This window comes from Bos taurus, chromosome 25 (genome assembly GCF_002263795.3).
Source record: "Bos taurus isolate L1 Dominette 01449 registration number 42190680 breed Hereford chromosome 25, ARS-UCD2.0, whole genome shotgun sequence".
NCBI lineage: Eukaryota > Metazoa > Chordata > Mammalia > Artiodactyla > Bovidae > Bos > Bos taurus.
This window is the reverse complement of record NC_037352.1, coordinates 18,955,835-18,976,454: the sequence shown is the minus strand read 5'-3', so window position 1 is coordinate 18,976,454 and position 20,620 is coordinate 18,955,835. Positions and strand designations below refer to the sequence as shown.

Here is a 20,620-nt window from a genome sequence, read left to right as displayed (position 1 = left end):
AGCCCCGGCCTGCGCCCCAGCCAGCCACGCCCCTCCGCCGCGTGGCCCCGCCCCGCTCTTCCCCTTCCTTTCCCCGCCCCTCCCCTTCTCTCGGCTGCACCTCCCTGCCGCTCTCCCAGGGCTGCCTCCTTCAGTATTTTGGAGCTTCCGGGAGAAACCGGAGCGAGGAGCACGTGAGGAAACTAAGGCTCAGAGAGAGTTGACGTTCCTACACTCTTGGCTTGTAGTGAGGGTCATCTCTGAGACAGGTGAACTGGCAGGTATGAATGGGTTTTCACAGGGTCTTAGGGCTTCTGCCTAAATACCCTGAGCTACCTCTTCTGGAAGCATCTCTGGAGCTCAGGACAGACAAGTGATGAGACGGTTCCTTGACTGGAAGGTTTTCACCATTACTTCTCAAATGCAAACATCATGAGCCAATGAGATCCTTAAAAACTGTTAGATTAGTGTCTCCATTTTATACATGAAAACGTCTAAGCCAGAGCCAGAACGCATGTTCCCTGACCTGAAATCCAGCCCTATAGCAGTGTTTTTCAAGGGACAGCGCTATTGACATTTTGGGCAGAAAAGTTCTGTGTTGAGGGGACCGTCCTATGCATTGTAGGATGTTTAGCAGCATACCTGACTTCCAGCCCCTAGTGCTTTCCTTCCCTGCAAACAACCAAAAATGTCACCAAACATCAGCAAATGTTCCCTGCACGGTTGTCTAGGTTGAGAACTGCCATAGAACATACTGGTGAAGACAGTGAACCGGGGCGCAACAATGGTAGACTCTGGTCCCAAGTCAGACTCTTACTATGTGACCATGGAAGAGTTACCTCTCTGAGACCACTTCATCTATAAAATGGAGAGAAGGATAGACTTGAGAAATTGGTCCGCTACTGCACAGTTCTTGGGTTCCGTCCATCCGGGGACATGTATTGATCTACTTTCATCTGTGACTTGGGTCAATAGCCACCTGGAAAATAGCTCTTTAAGAAAGAGAAAAGCAATCACAGGGTTGTAGTGAGGACTGGTGAAATAATGGCTGTAAAGAACTTAGCACTTATCAGGAACATGGGAGGAGCCCAGAAATATTTAATGTATCGTGCTTTTTTTTTAATCTATATTTTTTCAAGGTTATTTGGTTTCTTTTTTTTTCTTTTTTTTAATTGCAGTATAGTTAGCCTATAACATATGACATATAAGTATTAGTTTCAGGTGTATGACAATGATCTGATATTTGTTTATATTGCAAAATAATCATCACAATAAGCATAGTTAACATCTGTCACCATATACAGTGACAGAATTTTTTTCTTGTGATGAGAACTTTAAAGATTTACTCTATTCGCAACTTCAAATAGGTGATACAGTTTTTACTTCTTTCACTGATTCTGCCCATCCATCAAGGATGTATTAGTTCTACCAACTAATACTTCTAGAAATAATCAGGCTAGTGGATTGAGAAATAAGCTTAGGGTATATAATAATAATAAGCTAAAGGATCCTACTCTAACTCCTAACTCTGCAAGAGCCAAGAAAGGGAGATGCTAATGGTGAAGATAGGAGGACAAACAGATGTGTCCCTAAATTTTTACGTTTCAGGCAGTTCTGTCTGGTTTCATGCCTTTTGTTCAGCTGAGGTGTGATGGTTGTCCCACCCAGGAAAGGGTTGGTTATTTATTTATTATTATCATTTTTTTTTGGAGGGTTTTTTCCTTTAGAACATAACTGAACCCCTCCTTCCCTGGTGGGTGTTGCTTTGGAAAGCTGTCAGGCCTCTGTTGGAAATTTTGTTCAAGGATACCATCTAGGGGTGACTCTGTGAATCTTCTAATTCCTTCCACTCCCATTTTCGCCCAGACAGACAGATTTTGCTCTTCCTTGTGTGTTGGCTGACTCCTGTACAACACTATATATTCCCTGATGGTGGGAATCTTAGCATCTATTTGCAACACAAGGACTTGGCTCTTGCTGTGTTATGGGTCAATAAAATAAAGCCATGTGCAGCTTCTTCTACACCTTTCCACAGTTACTTATCCTGGCTAAGCAACTATTTTCAGCCTCAGTAAAGATCTGCCAGAAGCACTGGACCCTGAATTAGAAATATGTGAAAAATTCCGGCAATAGATTGAGACTCTAAACTGTTAACAAAGATGAAGATAACCTAGAACTGAGCTGACCTCTTCTCCCATATTGCCGATTTAGCGAATAAAAATACAGGACACCCAGTTCAGTTTGAATTTCAAGTGAGCAACAGATAACTTTTTCATATGAGTATGTGTAGGCATCCTGTATTTTATCTGGCAACCCTATATGCTTGAAGTTAAGGGATTTGAGGCCTGCATCCTCACTTGGAAATTACTGAACAGCAGATTAAGTCGGCAAACAATTCTGGTGCTAGTGAGGTGGTCTGGGTTAGAGGAGAGGTGATGGAATTTTCATTGTCTTTGGCAGATATTTTATTTATTTTCTATCTTTCTGAAGACTACATGTAGGCTTTTGGTTAAAACCATGGAGCAGATACCATAATCAAGTTCCAACTTTGCCATTGACCTAGCTGAGTGGCTATGGGCAAATTACTTAACCTCCCTGTTTCTCAGTTTCCTCAGTTATAAAACTTGGGATAATTGTATTTATCTTCTCAAATTGTTGGGGTCTGCCCTGGTGGCTCAGAGGTTAAAGCATCTGCCTGCAATGCGGGAGACCTAGGTTTGATCCCTGGGTATGGAAGATCCCCTGGAGAAGGAAATGGCAAGCCACTCCAGTATTCTTGCCTGGAGAATCCCATGGATGGAGGGGCCTGGAGGGCTATAGTTCATGGGGTCGCAAGGAGTTGGACACGACTGAGCGACTTCACTTCCGCTTTCACTTTTCTCAAATTGTTGAGAAGATTTGGAAACATGATACTCATTAAGTGCTTACCACAGTGCCCCCAGCTGATATATATCAAGAAATGAAAGCTATGATTATTACTTTGATGTTTTTGTATACACATAGACTTAAAGCTTTAAAGCACACAAAATTTCAGAAGGAGGCATGTTCTCTACGCACCCAGAAGGTCATGGGGTTCATGGGTGCCCTACCAGGTCCTTTCTAAAGTACTTTATTTTGTTAGATTACAGCTGCTGGGTTTTTTTTTGTGAGACATGGGGTTTCATATCCTATTATAGGAGACCTAGTAGTAACCCCATTTCTGTCTAAAGTCTCAAACCCTGTCACTGGCTCATTTATTCTAAACACTATTTGAAACTTTTATGTATACTTTATGGTAGAGAACGCAAGTGTAAGGAATAAGGAGCGTAAAGGTTATTTTCTAAGTATGGAAAGCCAAACTTTGAGGAAGAAGTAAGAAGAAGAAGTAGAAGTACTTGGTACTATATAATGCTCATCGTAAGATCCAGAAATGTTTGTGTTCTGGGCAGGCGCTTTCTGGAAAGAACACTGAACTCTGGAGTCATAAGGACAGGGTTCAAATTGTGTCAGCACTACTTGTGAGTCCTGGCAACTTGGATAAGTTATATATCTTTCTCAGTGTTTGTTTCATCAATCATAAAATGGTAACATCATGGAGTTTGGGGGGGAATTGAATGAAAAAACATATATAGAAGCATGTCTCCCAAAAGAGCTCAGTAAATCAAATTTGATTTTAAAAGAATTTTGAAAGTGACCACTTAACGTGGTTTGAATGTCTGTGGGCTGTGCTTAGTTGTTCAGTTGTATCTGACTCTTTTCAACCAGGGACTGTAGCCCACCAGGCTCCTCTGTCCGTGGGGATTCTCCAGGCAAGAATACTGAAGTGGGTTTCCATGCCCTCCTCCAGGGGATCTTCCCAATCCAGGGATTAAATGGCGTAGCAGTTAATCATATCTTTCATGTGTGAGCATATATGTGTTTCTGTGTTTATCATGAGAATGATGTTTAGCCACATTTACAGACTGCCTACTGTGTTGAGTGACCAAACTGTCCCAGTCTTCCCAGGACTAAGGGAGTTCCCAGGAAACTGGGACAAGTTGGCCATCCTTCTACTATGTGCAAATTGCTTTACAGGCTAATGCTAATTAAACTCTCAAACCCACCTATGAGGTAGGTTGTCACATTTTTGGCATTTTACATTATAAAGGACATTTGGAAAATCAAGCAGTTTATTCAAGCCACATAGCTAATTAATGGGAAGGGCAGAATCTGAACCCAGACCTGTATGACTCTAGGACCCAAGAATTTAACCTCCACTCTGTGTGCATTGGGCTTCGCATGTGGCTCAGCTGGTAAAGAATGCCCCTGCAATGTGGGAGACCTGGGTTTGATCCCTGGGTTGGGAAGATCCCCTGGAGAAGGGAACAGCTACCCACTCCAGTATTCTGGCCTGGAGAATTCCAGGGACTGTGTAGTCCGTGGGGTTGCAAAGAGCCAGGCACAACTGAGCAACTTTCAGTTTTCTGTGTGCTTTTAGACTCCTCCAAAGGCACAGCCTCTTAATTGCCTCTCACCACCTGGATCATTGCTTAACACCTCCCATCTTCCTTTCTGTCACCAAAACTTCCTGCTGCCCAGATGGCCTCCAGCAAAGGGAGAGACCTGGACACAGAGCTGAGTCAAGCCCAGTCTTGTAGCTGGGCACAGCAGAGGCCCCTCCTTCCCTAGCAACAGACGCTGAAGCCTTGTGACTGGCTCCAGGACCTGGATACAAGCTCCTCCAGTGTTAAAATAACCTGACAGGAGGAGAAAAGAAGAATTCAGGCCCCAGAGAGATAGTCTGGTGAGTTGCTTCCTCCCTCTTCTCTGTTTAGTGTGTAACTCTGCTTCAGATTTTCCTCTACTGTGAACTCAGTGTGTTCCTGAAAAAGTTCCAAGAGAAGGGCCACTCCGCGGAAGGGAAGTGTGGCCTTTGCAGGAAGCCACAGTACAGAGCCATCAGAAACCCACGGCTGCTGTTTCATTCTCCAGCTTTCCTTTCTCTCCTCTTCTACCAAGAAACTGCTCAGTGGGCTGAAGTCTATGACCTCAGAGAGGCAGCCCTGTGAACAGAGCTTTCAGAACATCTGTAAAGTTCCATCATCTGTGACATCCCCATTATGCTATGAGGAAGTGTGAATCTCAGAGCCACTGATAGAAGAGGAAGAAACTGAGAGAGCTCGTTGTTCCTTTCTTAAATAGGTCCAATTACAATGGACAACATGAATGACACGGATTGCTCATCTCAGAAGGTAGGCGTGAATTTTAAAACGTGTTTCTTTTTTCGTTCAGTTCAGTTCAGTCGCTCAGTTGTATCCGACTCTGCAACTCCATGGACTGCAGCACCGCAGGCTTCCCTGTCCATCACCAACTCCTGGAGCTGACTCATACTCGTGTCTATCACGTCGGTGATGCCATCTAACCACTTCATCCTCTGTTGTCCCCTTCTTCTCCCACCTTCAATCTTTCCTAGCATCAGGGTCTTTTCAAATGAGTCAGTTTTTTGCATCAAGTGGCCAAAGTATTGGAGTTTCAGCCTCAACATCAGTCCTTCCAATGAATATTCAGGACTGATTTCCTTGAGGATGGACTGGTTGGATCTCCTTGCAATCCAGGGGACTCTCAAGAGTCTTCTGCCACACCACAGTTCAAAAGCATCAATTCTTCAGCACTCAGCTTTCTTTATGCCTGTAGTATTTTCAGCACGTAGGGAATTTGAAAGTTGGTAGAAAGGAGGCATTTCAATCACAAACCAATAGCCGTGTTAGATCTCCTTGACCAAGCATGTGCATGCCTGCATGCTCCATCCCTTCAGTCATGTCTGACTCTTTTCAGCCCTATGGACTATCCCCACCAGGCTCCTCTGTCCGTGGGATTCTCTAAGTGAATATACTGGAATGGGTTGCCTTGCCCTCCTCTGGGGATATTCCCAACCCAGGGATGGACTCATGTCTCCTGCATCTCCTGCATTGCAGGCAGATTCTTTACCCACTGAGCTGCCTGGGAAGCCCCTGACCAAGCATGTATTTTAATTTTTTGTTGTTATGTCCTTGAATTATGCTTTGTGATGCATTAGGCTTTTGGACATCTTCAGGTTTTGTTGAGAAAATTTCAGGAAGAGACACCTTTCTTTCCCTTCCTTTCCAAGGCCGTTAGACCATATATTCCATCCAACAGCTCCCAACACTGGATGTACATAAGAATATACTGGGGAGTCTCTTGAAAATATGGAGATTTGCCCTCACTCCCAAAGATTCTGATTCAGAAGGTCCGAAGTAGAGCCCTGCAATCTGTATTTTCAACTAAGATTCTAGTGATTCTGCTGTCCCAGGTCCTCAAGTCAGCATTTGGGAACTGTTTCCATGAAAGACTTGCAAACATCATGTACAGTTAGAAACAAGGCACCTGAAAGGAACAGTTCTACCCAATCTAAGTGCCAGAATCCTGGTGGAAAAGCTAAGCTCCATTAAGTTGCCATATATTGAGGTGTCCAGAGGAGCATTTTAAATCAAAATTTTGTAAAATTAAAGTTGATTTGTTGAGGGGGGAAAAAAGTGAATTTGTTGACAATTACTGAGCCTACCCCTGAAGTGAAAACACTCTGCTATTTACCAGAGAGAACACTTAAGCATTAATATTTTTAACAAACTGTTCTGGGTAGCCAGGTAGGTCTTGCAGATCTCCAGCTCTTCCACCTTGAAGGGGCCACAGAGAGTTCTTAACCAAGTATGTTTAAGAAAATTCTATGAATTGACTTCCAGATCTGCTGATCTTGTGTGTGCCCCATATACATCAGCCTGTTCCATGAACTGAGCTGTTTTCTGCTATCATGGTTTTTACACTTCTATATGTATCAGTCTTAATCTGTGCCTGTGAACCAGCTCAAAGTTTAATTTGTTTTTCAGAGGTTCTGCTTCTCTCCATTATGTTCTGCAAAATGCTCAGTGTTAGTTTGCTTTCTTGCAAAATGCTGTTTTGCTTCTGCTCCAGTATTCTTGTCTGGAGAATCCCATGGACAGTGGAGCCTGGTGGGCTACAGTTCATGGGGTCGAAAAGAGTTGGGCATGACTGAAAGCGACTTGGTACTAGCACTTGCTTTATTATCCCAAGAATGGCTTTTCTCCTTCTATGATGACTCAGCTGCCTCTGTGTGTATCTCTTGGCTGACCAACTCTCAATACAGAGAGACATAAATATGTCTGACTCAAATCCAAAAAGGAATCTATGGGCTTAAGTAACTGAGAAGTCCAAGTTGGTTCCTGGGGTCCAGATGATGTCACTGAGAGTCTTTCTCATTCTGTTGCTCTGCTTTATGATGGTTTTAGCCTAAGGAAGGCTTTTATTTTTTTCACATAAAGCAAAGATGGCTGTTTAGACTACCTCTTTCCCAGTGGCTCTAGCAAAAGTGTCAGGAACAACTATGATCAGCCCACCTTGGGTGACCTGTCTATCCCTGAACCAATCATATGTCTGGAGGAGAGAGTATTCTGATTGGCCAGACCTGTATCACATGCTCTGGCCTGGACACAGGTGCTGGACACTGTACAACATGGACTGAAATTGGAGTAGAGCCAGTTATGTCCACTAGAGCTATATTCTGCCTGCTTTGCTAGTAACTTTCCAAAATGTCTGAGGGCTGAAATCAGGTTTATCCTAACCATAAACAGAAACATAAATGCCAAAACACCTCCTGAATAATGTTAATATTCTCCTCAACTGCAAAAGGTCAGGGTTTTTTGGTTCAACTACTTGTTCCCTCTCTTGTAACTTAAGATGTCCAAAATCTGTTTTTGTTTATTGTTTTTTTTGTGAAGACTTTTATTTGAAACAGATTTAAAAGCTAGGCCAAGGGAAATATTACCACAGACCATAAAATGCAGGCAGCCCTAACTTATCAATCAGTATATGTTGTACATCTGAACTCCTGAAGGAAATCATGAATGATTTCATTTCCCAGAAAACACTATTGCCGAAATCTACCTTGGATGACCAGATTCCTCTCAGGTTGATGCTGAATTTTTTCATTTTGTTCACCTCTTAAGTGCAGATCTTGATACTAACTTCAGTAGTGAAAGAGCAGGCTCTTGGATGTGGTTGGTTGATTCTTATATCCTTGAAACTGAGGTCAAGAGCAGAGAGACAGACACAGTGATTTAAATCAACAAAGCAAGTTCTCTAAGCAGAACAATAAGGTCATCTTGTGAGCCTGAGCGGCCTGATTCTGTTAGTGGGTCTGATGTACCACAATTTTTGAAACCACTGAATTAGGCCATTAGATCAGTGAACCTATTATATTTTCTTAAATTCCCAGGCTCAGTATGCATTTTTTTAAGAGTTTGCAAGTTTTTATTTAATTTTAAAATCAACACATTCTCAAAACAATTGCTATTTCCCATGTGTTGGGATGCAGAATAGTGTGTATTTAAAAGCACCTCTTCATGGCTAGTATGTCTTACCTTACCTTATGGTCCCATCACTCCATGGCAAACAGAAGAGGAAAAAGTGAAAGCGGTGACAGATTTTTTTCCTTCTTGGGCTCCAGAATCACTGTCGATGATCTCTGCAGCCATGAAATTAGAAGATGCTTGCTTCTTGGAAGGAAAGCTTTGACAAACCTAGACAGCATATTAAAAAGCAAAGACATCACTTTGCTGACATAGGTCCATATAGTCAAAGCTCTGGTCTTTCTAGTAGTCACGGACTGATGTGAGAATTGGACCGTAAAGAAGGCTGAGCACAGAAGAATTGATGCTTTCGAATTGTGGTGCTGGAGAAGACTCTTGAGAGTCCCTTGGACAGCAAGGACATCAAGCCAGTCAATCCTAAAGGAAATCAACCCTGAATAGTCATTGGAAGGACTGATGCTGCAGCTGAAGCACCAATACTTTGGCCACCTGATGCGAAGAGCAGACTCACTGGAAAAGTCCTTGATGCTGGGAAAGATTGAGGTAAAAGGAGAAGAGAATGGCAGAGGATGAGATGGTTGGATAACATCACTGATTCACATGAACTTGGGTGAACTCCAGGGGATGTTGAGGGACAGGGAGACTTGGCGTGCTATGGTCCATGGGGTTGCAGAGTCAGATGTGACTTAGTGACTGAACAACAGCAACAATAACAAAATGTCCTACCTATCCCCTATGAACCTTAGAATATTTGGAATAATGGCAGATGTTATTATTGTTAATGTTATTATTTTATGAGGTTGAGTCATCAGTGAGGAATTGGATGGGGCATGGGGATGACTAACATCTGACTCATTTACCCCCTACATGTCTACCTTCTGCCAGTTACCCTGCATGACTTAATTTGCTGACCCAAATAAATCAAATCTATCTAATAATGTCTCATCTTACACAAGAGTTCAGTCCACATTCATTGCCTAAGGTGAAAAACCACAGAGCCAAAATTGCACTGGCAGATCTCTTTTTTTTTGCTACTGCTAAGTCACTTCAGTCATGTCCGACTCTGTGTGACCCCATAGACGGCAGCCCACCAGGCTTCCCCATCCCTGGGATTCTCCAGGCAAGAACACTGGAGTGGGCTGCCATTTCCTTCTCCAGTGCATGAAAGTGAAAAGTGAAAGTGAAGTCACTCAGTCGTGTCTGACCCTCAGCGACCCCATGGACTGCAGCCTTCTAGGCTCCTCCATCCATGGGATTTTCTAGGCAAGAGTACTGGAGTGGGGTGCCATTGCCTTCTCCAGGCAGATCTCTTTAAACTACCTTTAAAGTACTGTATAGCAGCATCTCTCAGTAAATCCAGCCCAGAGGTTTCCCTCCATCACAGCCCCAGATGAAGTTGTTGTCTTACTTCTAGGGCTTGGGTGTAGGAAAGAAACACAGGGCACCTCTCAACCCTGAAATCAGCTCTGAGGTGAAGAAGCACTGATGCCGGGAGCCAGCGTGAGGAACTCCACCCGTGGCACTCGGAACTGCACGTGGCCATGGGAGCCACAGGTTCACCTCTGTCTGAGGCTCACTCCCAAGAACACACTCCCTGAATTGAATGGTGGACTCAATCACCCACACTCTAAATATATTCTTTCTTTTTCACAGGAAGCACAGAGTTATTTATATCACTGCATAAGCAAATTTCTGTTTGGAATTTTACCAATATGAAATGCAAGAGTCAATTTTTTTTTTTTAAGTCAACCCCTTTAATTACAACCCAGGGTAGGGAAGTTGGGATTGCCCTCAGATTTGGGTTCTTCCCAGGGGAAAAATACATTAATTTGCTCATAGAAGGGTAGCCATGAGGAGATGCTAGAGAAGAGACATTAACTCTTAAGAATTGAAACCAATGGATAGTGGTAAGAAGGGTGCTTTATGGGAGAACTTTGTGCCTAAATCCTTTTCTGAGGAACTTTTTACTCATTATGTACCTCAGAGGCTTGGAAATTTTTCCTTATTTCCTGAAGAGTGGCTTTGTATTTGTTTCCCACAGATCCCCAAAAGTGACTCCATATATCACATGAGCCACTCGCAGATGCGGCCAGAGTTGCCCCCTCTGCCTGCTTCTGCTAATGAAGAACCATCTGAACTCTATAAGGTACGTTCACCTGGCTGCTACTCTTCTGCTGGTAACAGTTGGGGGTCAAACAGACTTGACAGGTAGGATTAGAGGCCTCAGTCATTTCTGCCACTGGAAGAGGCTATAGCACAATGGGAAAAAGAGCTATGTAGTGGCACAAATCTGGCCTTCTCAGTTACCTGCGGCATTATTTAAATTCTCTGAACTTCTGCATATTCAACTATAAAATGAGAACAATTATTTCTACCTAATAGCCATGTACATAACAATAAAGACAATAAATGTAAATAACCTGATCACAAATTTACTGCACGTTGAAAATAAGCTGTTATCCTTGCCATCAGAAAGCATGCTCACGGTGGTCAGAGAGGTAAAATTGGTGTCCGTTCGAAAGTATTTGCACTCAGTGTGCAGAATGTTAGGCATGTGGGATGGCATGAGTCTCAATGTGAGTGGAGTCTGGCTTAGAGGAGCCCAGGCTCCCTGCATGATGTCCCTCACATGACTCATTCTGCATTTCTCCCCTTGTAGACAGTCATGTCGCACAGTTTTTATCCCCCCTTGATGCAACGCACATCATGGACCCTGGCTGCACCCTTCAAAGAGCAGCACCACCACAGTGGACCCAGTGATTCCATTGCCAACAACTACTCCTTGACAGCTCGGGACCTGAAGCTGAAGGACCTGATGAAAGTCTACCAGCCCGTCACCATCAGTGTCCCCAGGGAAAAGATCGTTCAGGGGCTGCCATCAGGTATTTCCTGCAGGGTGTCATACCCACTTAGAATGGGGCTTTGGGAGATTTCTAATCCTGGGTTCTAGTCCTGGCTCCACCTTTACTATAGATAACTTTGGGTAACCTCATGACACCTCAGTTTCCTCATCTATGAAATGGGAATGATTGTAAAGGCTAGCATTATGTTTAACATACACCAAGCTGCTTGTTGACTGCTCAGTTCAGTTCAGTTCAGTTGCTCAGTCATGTCTGACTCTTTGCAACCCCATGGACAGCAGAATACCAGGCCTCCCTGTCCATCACCAACTCCTGGAGCTTGCTCAAACTCATGTGCATTGAGTCGATGATGCCATCTAACCTCCAACCGTCTCATCCTCTGTTGTCCCCTTCTTCTCCTGCCTTCAATCTTTCCCAGTATCAGGGGCTTTTCAATTGAGTCAGTTCTTTGCATCAGGTGGCCAAAGTATTGGAGTTTCCTCTTCAGCATCAGTCCTTCCAATGAATATTCAGGACTGATCTCCTTTAGGATTGACTGGTTTGATCTCCTTGCAGTCCAAGGGACTCTCAAGAGTCTTCTCCAGAACCACAGTTCAAAAGCATCAACTCTTCAGCGCTCAGCTTTCTTTATAGTCCAACTCTCACATCCATAAATGACTACTGGGAAAGCCATAGCTTTGACTAGACAGACCTTTGTTGGCAAATTAATGTCTCTGCTTTTTAATAATGCTGTCCAGGTTGCTCATAGCTTTTCTTCCAAGGAGCCAAGTGTCTTTTAATTTCATGGCTGCAGTCACCATCTGCAGTGATTTTGGAGCCCAACAAAATAAAATCTGTCACTGTTTCCATTGTTTCCCCATCTATTTACCATGAAGTGTTGAGACTGGATGCCATGATGTTAGTCTTCTGAATGTTGGGTTTTAAGCCAACTTTTTTATTCTCCTCTTTTACTTTCATCAAGAGGCTCTTTAGTTCTTCTTCACTTTCTGCCATAAGAGTGGTGTCATCTGCATAACTGAGGTTATTGATATCTTTCCTGGCAATCTTGATTCCAGCTTGTGCTTCATCCAGTCCAACATTTTGCATGATGTACTCTGCATATAAGTTAAATAAGCAGGGTGACAATATACAACCTTGATGTACTCCTTTCCCGATTTGGAACCAGTGTGTTTTTCCATGTCCAGTTCTAACTGTTGCTTCTTGACCTACATACAGGTTTCTCAGGAGGCAGGTCAGGTGGTCTGGTATTCCCATCTCTTTAAGAATTTTCCACAGTTTGTTGTGATGCATACAGTCAAAGGCTTTGGCATAGTCGGTAAAGCAGAAGTAGATGTTTTTTTGGAACTCTCTTGCTTTTTCGATGATTAAATGGATGTTGGCAATTTGATCTCTGGTTCCTCTGACTTTTCTAAATCCAGCTTGTTGATTGCTGCCTAACAAATTATTACCAAACTCAATAGTTTAAAATAAGTTCCATTTGTTATCTTACAGTTTCTGTCAAGAATCTGGGCATGGCTTAACTGGCTCAGAGTCTCTCACAAGTGTGCAATCAAGGTATCCAAGGGCACAGTCATCTAAAGGCAACCAAGGAAGGATCCTCTTCCAAGCTTACTCACCTCCCCTACTTCCTGTTGGCCATAGACATCGGTTTCTTAGTGAATGGGCCTATCCACAGGCCCATTCAACTCACAACATGACTCCTAGTTTCCCTTGGAGGAAGTAGATAGAGAACCAGTAAGATAGAAACCACCATCTTTGGGGAGCCTAATTTTGAATGTGACATCCTATGGTTTTTGCCATTTTCTCTGTGTTAGAATCGAGTTGCTAAGTCCTGCCCACACTCAAGAGGACTATACAAGGGCATGATTCCAGAAAGTGGGGATCCTTGGTGGCCATCTTGGTGGCCAAAAGTACCATAGTACTTTTTGTGTATTAATTTGTCTAGTCCCACTGGGTACACATATGTCTGCTTAAGGATATCCATTGGTAGTTTTTGTTAGAGATATGTTGGAGATAATGCAATCTGCCTGCTGTCTCAAACTCATTTTCATGTTTTTCTTTATTCTTTCTGTGCTGTGTCTGGGTGAATTCGTCAACTGTATCTTCCAACTCACTAATTTGCTCTTCAACTCTGTTCAGTCTTGAGTTTATCCAGTATAACAAATGTTTTTTTTTATTTTAATAACACTGTCTTTCATTTTCAGATTCCTTAATTGGTTTTACTTATGAGTGCCACCATCCTGACCAGTTTCTTATTCTATTCTCATGGACATAACATTTTCAGTATCACTTGGAGGATCTTAAACATTTTTTTTGGAGGAATATTAGTGTTGCTATATTATTTCCATTTTGTAAATATTTGCCTCAGTTGTTGAGTTTATTTGCTATCTTTCTTAAATTGGTTTTTCTCATGTGTTATGGGATTTTAGTTTGCAGGCTTATGTTGAGAGCTTTTCCCCTTCTTGCTACATGAATTTCCCATTTGTTGTTTAATTCACACACAATAAAATGCACAGATCTTAGTGTTCAGTTCAGTGAGTTTTGTCAATTGTTTATACCATATTTGTATATAGGCACCACCCAAATAAGATGTAGGGCATTTCCATTACTAGAGGAAGTTCTCTTGTGCTCCTTTCCCATCAGTTCCTTCCGTTCGCTAGTACCATCCTGCCCCCTTTCTGATTTCTGTCACCGTAAGTTAGTTTTGGTTGTTCACACATATAAATGTACTCAAACAGTATACCCTTTTGACATACCTTTTAAAATCTTGCCTTTTTTTCTTATGCCTTCATCTGACATCTTAGGACCCCAAATTAGTACCAGATCTTATTACTGATGGCTTAGAACTTCCATCCTAAGGTGCTGTTTTAGGGATGTTGTAGATCTGGTCCGTGAGGTTATGTTAGGCTTGGCCTAGTTTCTACCAGCCTTTCTTTGCTATCTGTGGCCACTGTGTGAACTGAGAATGCAGGTGCTTTATCTGCATCACAGTGTTGCTGGTTTTTCAGCCTGTCATCATGGGTAGGGCAGCCGTGGTTTTATACTGTGAACCTAGCTTCAGTCCCCACAATCATGGTGTGTTTTGGATTTCATTATTCCCCCAGGTATCAATCACCTAATTATTTCTGCCTGCTTTTGGTGCCAGAAGCCAAGTTTAAGATTTTTACTTCACACTGTGTTTAAGTTCACACCAAAGAGCTTCTTTTTGAACAATGCATTGTCTTTTTAATTTTAAAGAATTTTTTCTGTTATTGTTATATTTGCAGTTGTTGCTGTTCAGTTGCTAAGTCATGTTCTTCTCTTTGCGACCCTGAACTGTAGCATACCAGGCTTCCCTTCACTGTCTCCTAGAGTTTACTCAAAATCATGTCTGTCGAGTCAATGATGCCTTTCAACTATTGCATCCTCTGCTGCCCCTTCTCCTTTTGCCTTCAATCTTTCCCAGCATCAGGGTATTTTCCAGTGAGTTCTTCACATCAGGTGGCCAGAGTATTGGAGCTTAGCTTCAGCATCAGTCCTTCCAGTTTATATTCAGGGTTGATTTCCTTTAGGATTGATATTTGGAGTAGATTGAGGAAATCAAAGTATGAACTCAGACTATATCTTGATTAAGAGTCTTCAATCCTCTGATTCTTTCAAAATATCAATTTCTTATTAGTATGTATTCAACATGTCTAAAATGACATGTTAATTTCTTAGACTAGACTCTTAAGCAAGTATCCAGTTAAGGTTTAGTAGTGGAGTGATATATATATATATATATATATGTATGCTTTATATATATATATATATATATACACACATATACATTTTATATGTATATACATTTTATTTTCTAAATATTTATTTATTCATTTTTGGCTGTGTCAGGTCTTAGCTGTGGCATCAGGGATCTTTTATCGTTGTGCACAGGCTCTTTGTTGCTGGGTGTGGGCTTCTCTCTAGTTGTGGCATGTAGGCCCTAGAGTGTGCAGGATCAGTAGTTACAGCACATGGGCTTAGTTGTCCCACAGCATGTGGGATCTTAGTTCCCCAAGCAAGGATCGAACCCGAATTCCTTACATTGGAAGTCAGATTCTCAACCACTAGGCCACCAGGGAAGTCCTGGTAGTAGAGTTTTATATTGTATTTATTAAATTTATTTATCACAAATGACATTTATTGCAATGCCTTTATTTGTTGCAAATTACATCATTTTTTCTTTTTGCAATAAATATATTTATTGAAAATGATACTGGTTTTTCTATTTGTATACTCATATAATATTTCCTTTAAAATAAATAGCTTAAGTTTAAAAGTCTGAATCTATTTAAAGAAAAATATTTAGCAATAATACACCTAATGTTTAGAAAATAGAGCACATAGGATTAGGGGGTGAATTGAGGATTTATTGATATTTGTCCAGTGTATGAGAGAACAGAAGGTATGCTCATGCCCATTTCACAGTTGAGGAAGCTGAGGCTTGGAGTGATGGTCGCTTTTTCAGGGTCACACAGGTAATTAGTGGTCCAAGGTCTGCATCACCTGCTTCATCCCACCACACCAAGTCCACCCCTCTTAGTGTTCTCCTGGACTGCCCTAAGACTTGCATCCCCGTGGGCAGAACGTGGCCCAAGGTCACTGCGCATCACTGATACCTTTCTTCTCCACTGTTCTAGCAAATAAAAGCTCATCAGAGCCTAACAAGAAGAAAATGAAGTCCTCCCCCAAAGACAAAGAGGATCTCACTGGGTAAGGTGTTTCTATGGGCACAAGGGATTGCAGGACACTAGAATGAACTGAAGAAGGTTATGGTCTCATGAAAGCCACACTCTGCTTCTTGACTTTAAAGCATTCCTGTATACCTAGATACTTATGTTTTTTCCCACCAATACTCTTAATCCAATTTATTAAGGCTCTAAATAAAAATAAATTAGCTAACTAAGCAAAACCAGTGCTTACAAACTTATGAAGTATGAAGTGTTCATGGAACCAGGCACTAAGCTGTGTCTACTTTTCAGGATGAAGTCAGCTTCAACCTCCTTACCTATGAAGAAGGAGGTTGTGACATCTTTGACTTTCCCAGGAAGCAGACCAATGAGTCCAGAAGAACAGATTGATGTGATGTTACAGCAGGAGAGGGAAATAGAAAGTAAAGAAACCAAACCATCTGAATCAGACTTGGAGGTACATTCTTATTTCCTCCTTTCTCTCAATTTGCTAGGTATTACTCTTGACATCTCAGTGATTCTAAACTGGAGAAAAGCAGTAGTCACCTGAGGAATGTTTTAAAAATACTGAAGTCCAAAGATAGGCAGGTTGATTTCCCTTCTTCTTTCTCAACATTGCTATGGCTATTCAAGGTGAAGTAAGTTAGAAAGGGAAACACCAATACAGTATATTAACACATATATATGGAATTTAGATAGATGATAATCATGACCCTATAGGCAAAAACAGCAAAAAAAAAAAACAGATGTATAGAAGAGACTTTTGGACTATGTGGGAGAAGGCAAAGGTGGGACGATATGAGAGAATAGCACTGAAGCATGTATATTACCATATGTAAAATAGATGACCAGTGCAAATTCAATGCATGAAGCAGGGCACTCCTGAAGCTGGTGCTCTAGGACAACCCAGAGGGATGGGGTGAGGAGGGCTTAGGGGAGGGTTTCAGGATGAGGGGACACAGGTATACCTGTGGCTGGTTCATGTCAATGCATGGCAAAAACCACCACAATATTGGAAAGTAATTAGCCTCCAATTAAATTATTTTTTAAAATAAATAAATAAAGATACTGAAGTCCAGACCCCATGCAGACTACTGAATGAAGGCGTGCATGCGCAAGTCTTCTGCTTTAGTAAGTCTTAGAAACCGATGCCTTCAGGTCCTCTTAGAACATAGGTTGCAAAATGGCTGCATAGAACATAGGCTGGGGTTGCCAGATTTTGAAAAACAAAACAAAAAACATGGCCCCCAGTTTGAATTTCAGATAAACGATGAATAATTTTTAGTATATTCCAGTGCGTCCTGTATTTTATCCAGCAGCCCGACCATAAGTTAAATATGGCCTACAGATGTGTTTGGGAAATGAAAGAAATCTCACATAAGCTTAGATTTCTAACCTCTCTTGAAAAAATTAATATATTTGAAACTGAACAATAGCTACCTCCTTTAGATGAGAAATACCTTCTCTGGTTTGTCAGTCTCCACAATTCCTTATTATTTTATTATGTCCAGCCAACTTTCAGTTATTAACATTACCAGCTTGGTCCCAGTTAGACTTTTGAGCCTCTAACCCCTAACTTGAAAGAACTGCAAAGCTTTAGAGCAAAGAGCTTTTGCATTTATAGTGTAAAATGATTAACAATAAAAACTAATAGAGACTGAGAATGTGCTATTAGCAAAATTCCATACTAAACTCTAGTATGGTAAAAACCATACTCTAGATGCTTGACCCCATTCAGGACCTGGGGACTATGATTATTCCTGTTGTCCAGTTGTAGAAATTGGGGTGGGGACTGTTTAATCAACTTGCTCCAAGTTATACAGTCAGTAAGAGGCAAAACTAGAATTCAGACCAGTCTGGCTGATACTAACATTCTGTGCTCTTAAGAGCACAGAACAACAACAACATTTCTCAAACTTGCCTGAAAATAAGAAATTGCCTGGGGTTCTTGTTAACATATCCTAAATGCCCTAGGAGGGAGGGCCTGTGAATCTGCATTTTAAGAGGAGCCTCTCTCCTCGCCCCAGGCAGTTCTTATAATGAGAGAACTTTGGAAGTTTGTCCTTTATTAAGGTTGGAGAGATGCAAGTTCAGCCTTTTCTGACCACAGACAATTGGCACAAAAGGTCAAAGCCCATTTCAAACCCTTTCCTATACTTTGTGCTTCTCTTTTATCTGAAATTATTCATTTCTAGAGCCATTCAGCCATCTAGCAGCTTAGAGGCAAGCCCTAAATAAACCAAACTTCCTAATGTCACCAGGTCACATTGGGCCTGTTTGTTCAATTCGTGTGTTTGTGTTGCTTTTTTAAACTCAAAAGTCCCATGGTTGAATTAGAATAATTATAAGTCTCACTCAGACTTGGGGGTTTTCCCGAAAGCCATAGGATCAAGTACTTTCTTTGTATAGTGTCATTGTTATGAAGGAGGGTAAATTGAGTCCATTTGAGGAGCTTGTCATTCCTTTTCTTAAAGCTCACCAGATATGTCATCTCCATCCCCGGGGCTTAGTCGTCTTTCCACTGCTCCTGTTTGCATGGCATTTGAGAAATCCTTCCTTATACAGCACTGAGATCTCCCTGGCTTTGGCTGACTCCTCCAGAGCCATGGGGAATACTCACCTAACAGTTTATTACAGTGAGTGTGATGTCATGGACCAAGAAGTGAGTGAAGGATGGAGATCAGTGCTGTGTGAACAGGGTACTTTGGCAGCTGATGGGTGTGGGCAAGTGGGCACAGGTAGCCAATTGATTATGATCATTTTGTTGCTGGTGGTTTGTTTATGGAAGAGATACTACTACTATTTGACCAGTGGAATCCGAAAAGACATGATTGCTCCTGAGGAGGACAAAGTGATGGTTCGGATTTCAAAGCTGATTTCAAACACACTGCTGACAAGTCCCTTCCTGGAACCCCTGATGGCTGCCCTTGTGGAGGAGAAGGAAACTGACTATTACAGCAGCCTCATGAAAAGCATTGGTAAGGCTGTGCATAAATGGGGCAGGGTTCCTATGTGGAGGGCACCTTCTTTCCTTTCACTGTCCGTTCTTCTCCCTGTTTTCTCAGAAAAATGCCAAAAACATTGTGTAACTTTTCATTCAGTTGCTCCCCCACACTGCCACCATCACTCATGTCCATACTAGTACTTATCACACTTCAGTGTGCATCTGTGCAACCTAAGGATCTTATTAAAGTGCAGATTCTGATTCAGTAGAGTTTGGGAGGGGCCCATGATTCTTCACCTCCAACTGACTCCCAGGTGATGTAGGTGCTACTCCCCCTGGGCAAGAGCATAAGTAGCAGGGGCCCATAGACATTTAAAATGTAGCTCAAGACCTCTTCCCTCAAGTATTTTGATCTCTGCAACCCTCAGTGATCACTCCATCTTCTGCATTCATAGCACTTCTCGCTTGTACTTTCAACTCATACCATTTTGGAACTTCTCCTGTGCCAGTGTTTCTCTATGGCCTTTTCACTGGCCTTGTCTTTCTCATGGGTCTCGGCTCCCTTATTAGACATTCACTGATATATCATCAGTCCTCACTCCCTTTCATGTTTAGCTGCATGTCTTGTGCACACAGTGGGTCATTGGGCAATGTTTGATGATGGTGAGTAACGTGAAAAGTGAAAGTGAAAGTCTCTCAGTCACGTCTGACTCCTTGTAAATGAGGGAACATTTCCAGGTGTAAATGGACAGAAGCTTGTTGACCTTCTAAGTGTTAAAACTGAGAGCACAAAGTGCTCAAGGCCCCTGATTAATGACAAGTGTTTGCCCTCTTGGTTATAGTTGATTACATCCTCATGGACCCCATGGAGAGGAAAAGACTCTTCATTCAGAGCACCCCCCGAGCGTTTCCTCAGAGAGTGATCCGGGCCCCTGTGCCCTGGCATAGTGTCTACAGGAATGCCAAGAAGTGGAATGAGGAGCACCTGCACACAGTGAACCCCATGATGCTCAGCCTGAAGCAGCTGTGGTTTTCGGAGTGAGAACTGCCTCCTGTCCCCTTTTTCCCTTTCCTTATTATAAGCTTCCACACGTAAGAGATCATCTTATGTGGGAGTAGCCTTGCCCTTGAAGTAAAATGATGAAAATCCTAGACCCAAGTTGCATATGGTAAGGATAACTGTGCAGAGCTAGGTGGCCCTCCTCTGTGCCTCCACAGTACCCAGTGCCTGTGTGTAGGCCCTGGAACATGCTGGTTAAGAGCACTCACATGGGGCCAGCTTGCTCGGGTCCACCTCTAACTCTGCTGCTTCATAAGTAACATCCTTACCTCGAAATTTGGGATAAGACTTCCTACTTCATAGCACTGTTAGGAGGGATAAATAATTTAGAGTACTTAGAACAATGCCTGATACAAGTATCCAGTAGGTGTTAATTAGACCTCCATTATGAGGTCTATAATACTGAATTATAATTGTATCTTTACTAGTTTGACTCTCTAGCCTATGAAATATATGGGATGGGGGCTTGAGTTTTCTTGTTTCTTTTCCTTTCCCAATTCTTTTTTTTAAATTTGTTTAGTTGAAGTATAGTTAATTTACAATGTTATGGTAATTTTTGCTATACAGCAAAGTGATTATATACATACATTCTTTTTCATGTTCTTTTCCATTATGGTTTATTACAGGATATTGAATATAGTTCCCTGTGCTATATAGAAGGACCTTGTTGTTTATCTATTCTATATATACTAGTTTGTTGTTTA

General features: G+C 42.0%; 1 protein-coding gene across 2 annotated transcripts in view; it reads left to right on the top strand.

Moving 5' to 3' along the window:
* The first annotated feature begins 4,505 nt into the window (after positions 1 to 4,505).
* DNAH3 (dynein axonemal heavy chain 3) overlaps positions 4,506 to 20,620 on the top strand; it is a 249,056-nt gene continuing 232,941 nt past the window's right edge. Inside the window, exons 1-7 of one of the 2 annotated variants that reach the window (XM_059881557.1) lie at positions 4,506 to 4,741; positions 10,384 to 10,488; positions 11,002 to 11,224; positions 15,862 to 15,934; positions 16,204 to 16,369; positions 18,701 to 18,890; positions 19,699 to 19,894. In XM_059881557.1, the coding sequence (XP_059737540.1) occupies positions 10,411 to 10,488; positions 11,002 to 11,224; positions 15,862 to 15,934; positions 16,204 to 16,369; positions 18,701 to 18,890; positions 19,699 to 19,894 (926 nt within the window). In that variant the 5' untranslated portion in view covers positions 4,506 to 4,741; positions 10,384 to 10,410. Of the gene's footprint in view, positions 5,190 to 10,383; positions 10,489 to 11,001; positions 11,225 to 15,861; positions 15,935 to 16,203; positions 16,370 to 18,700; positions 18,891 to 19,698; positions 19,895 to 20,620 lie in introns of both variants that reach the window. The other variant, XM_059881556.1, reaches the window with a different exon arrangement.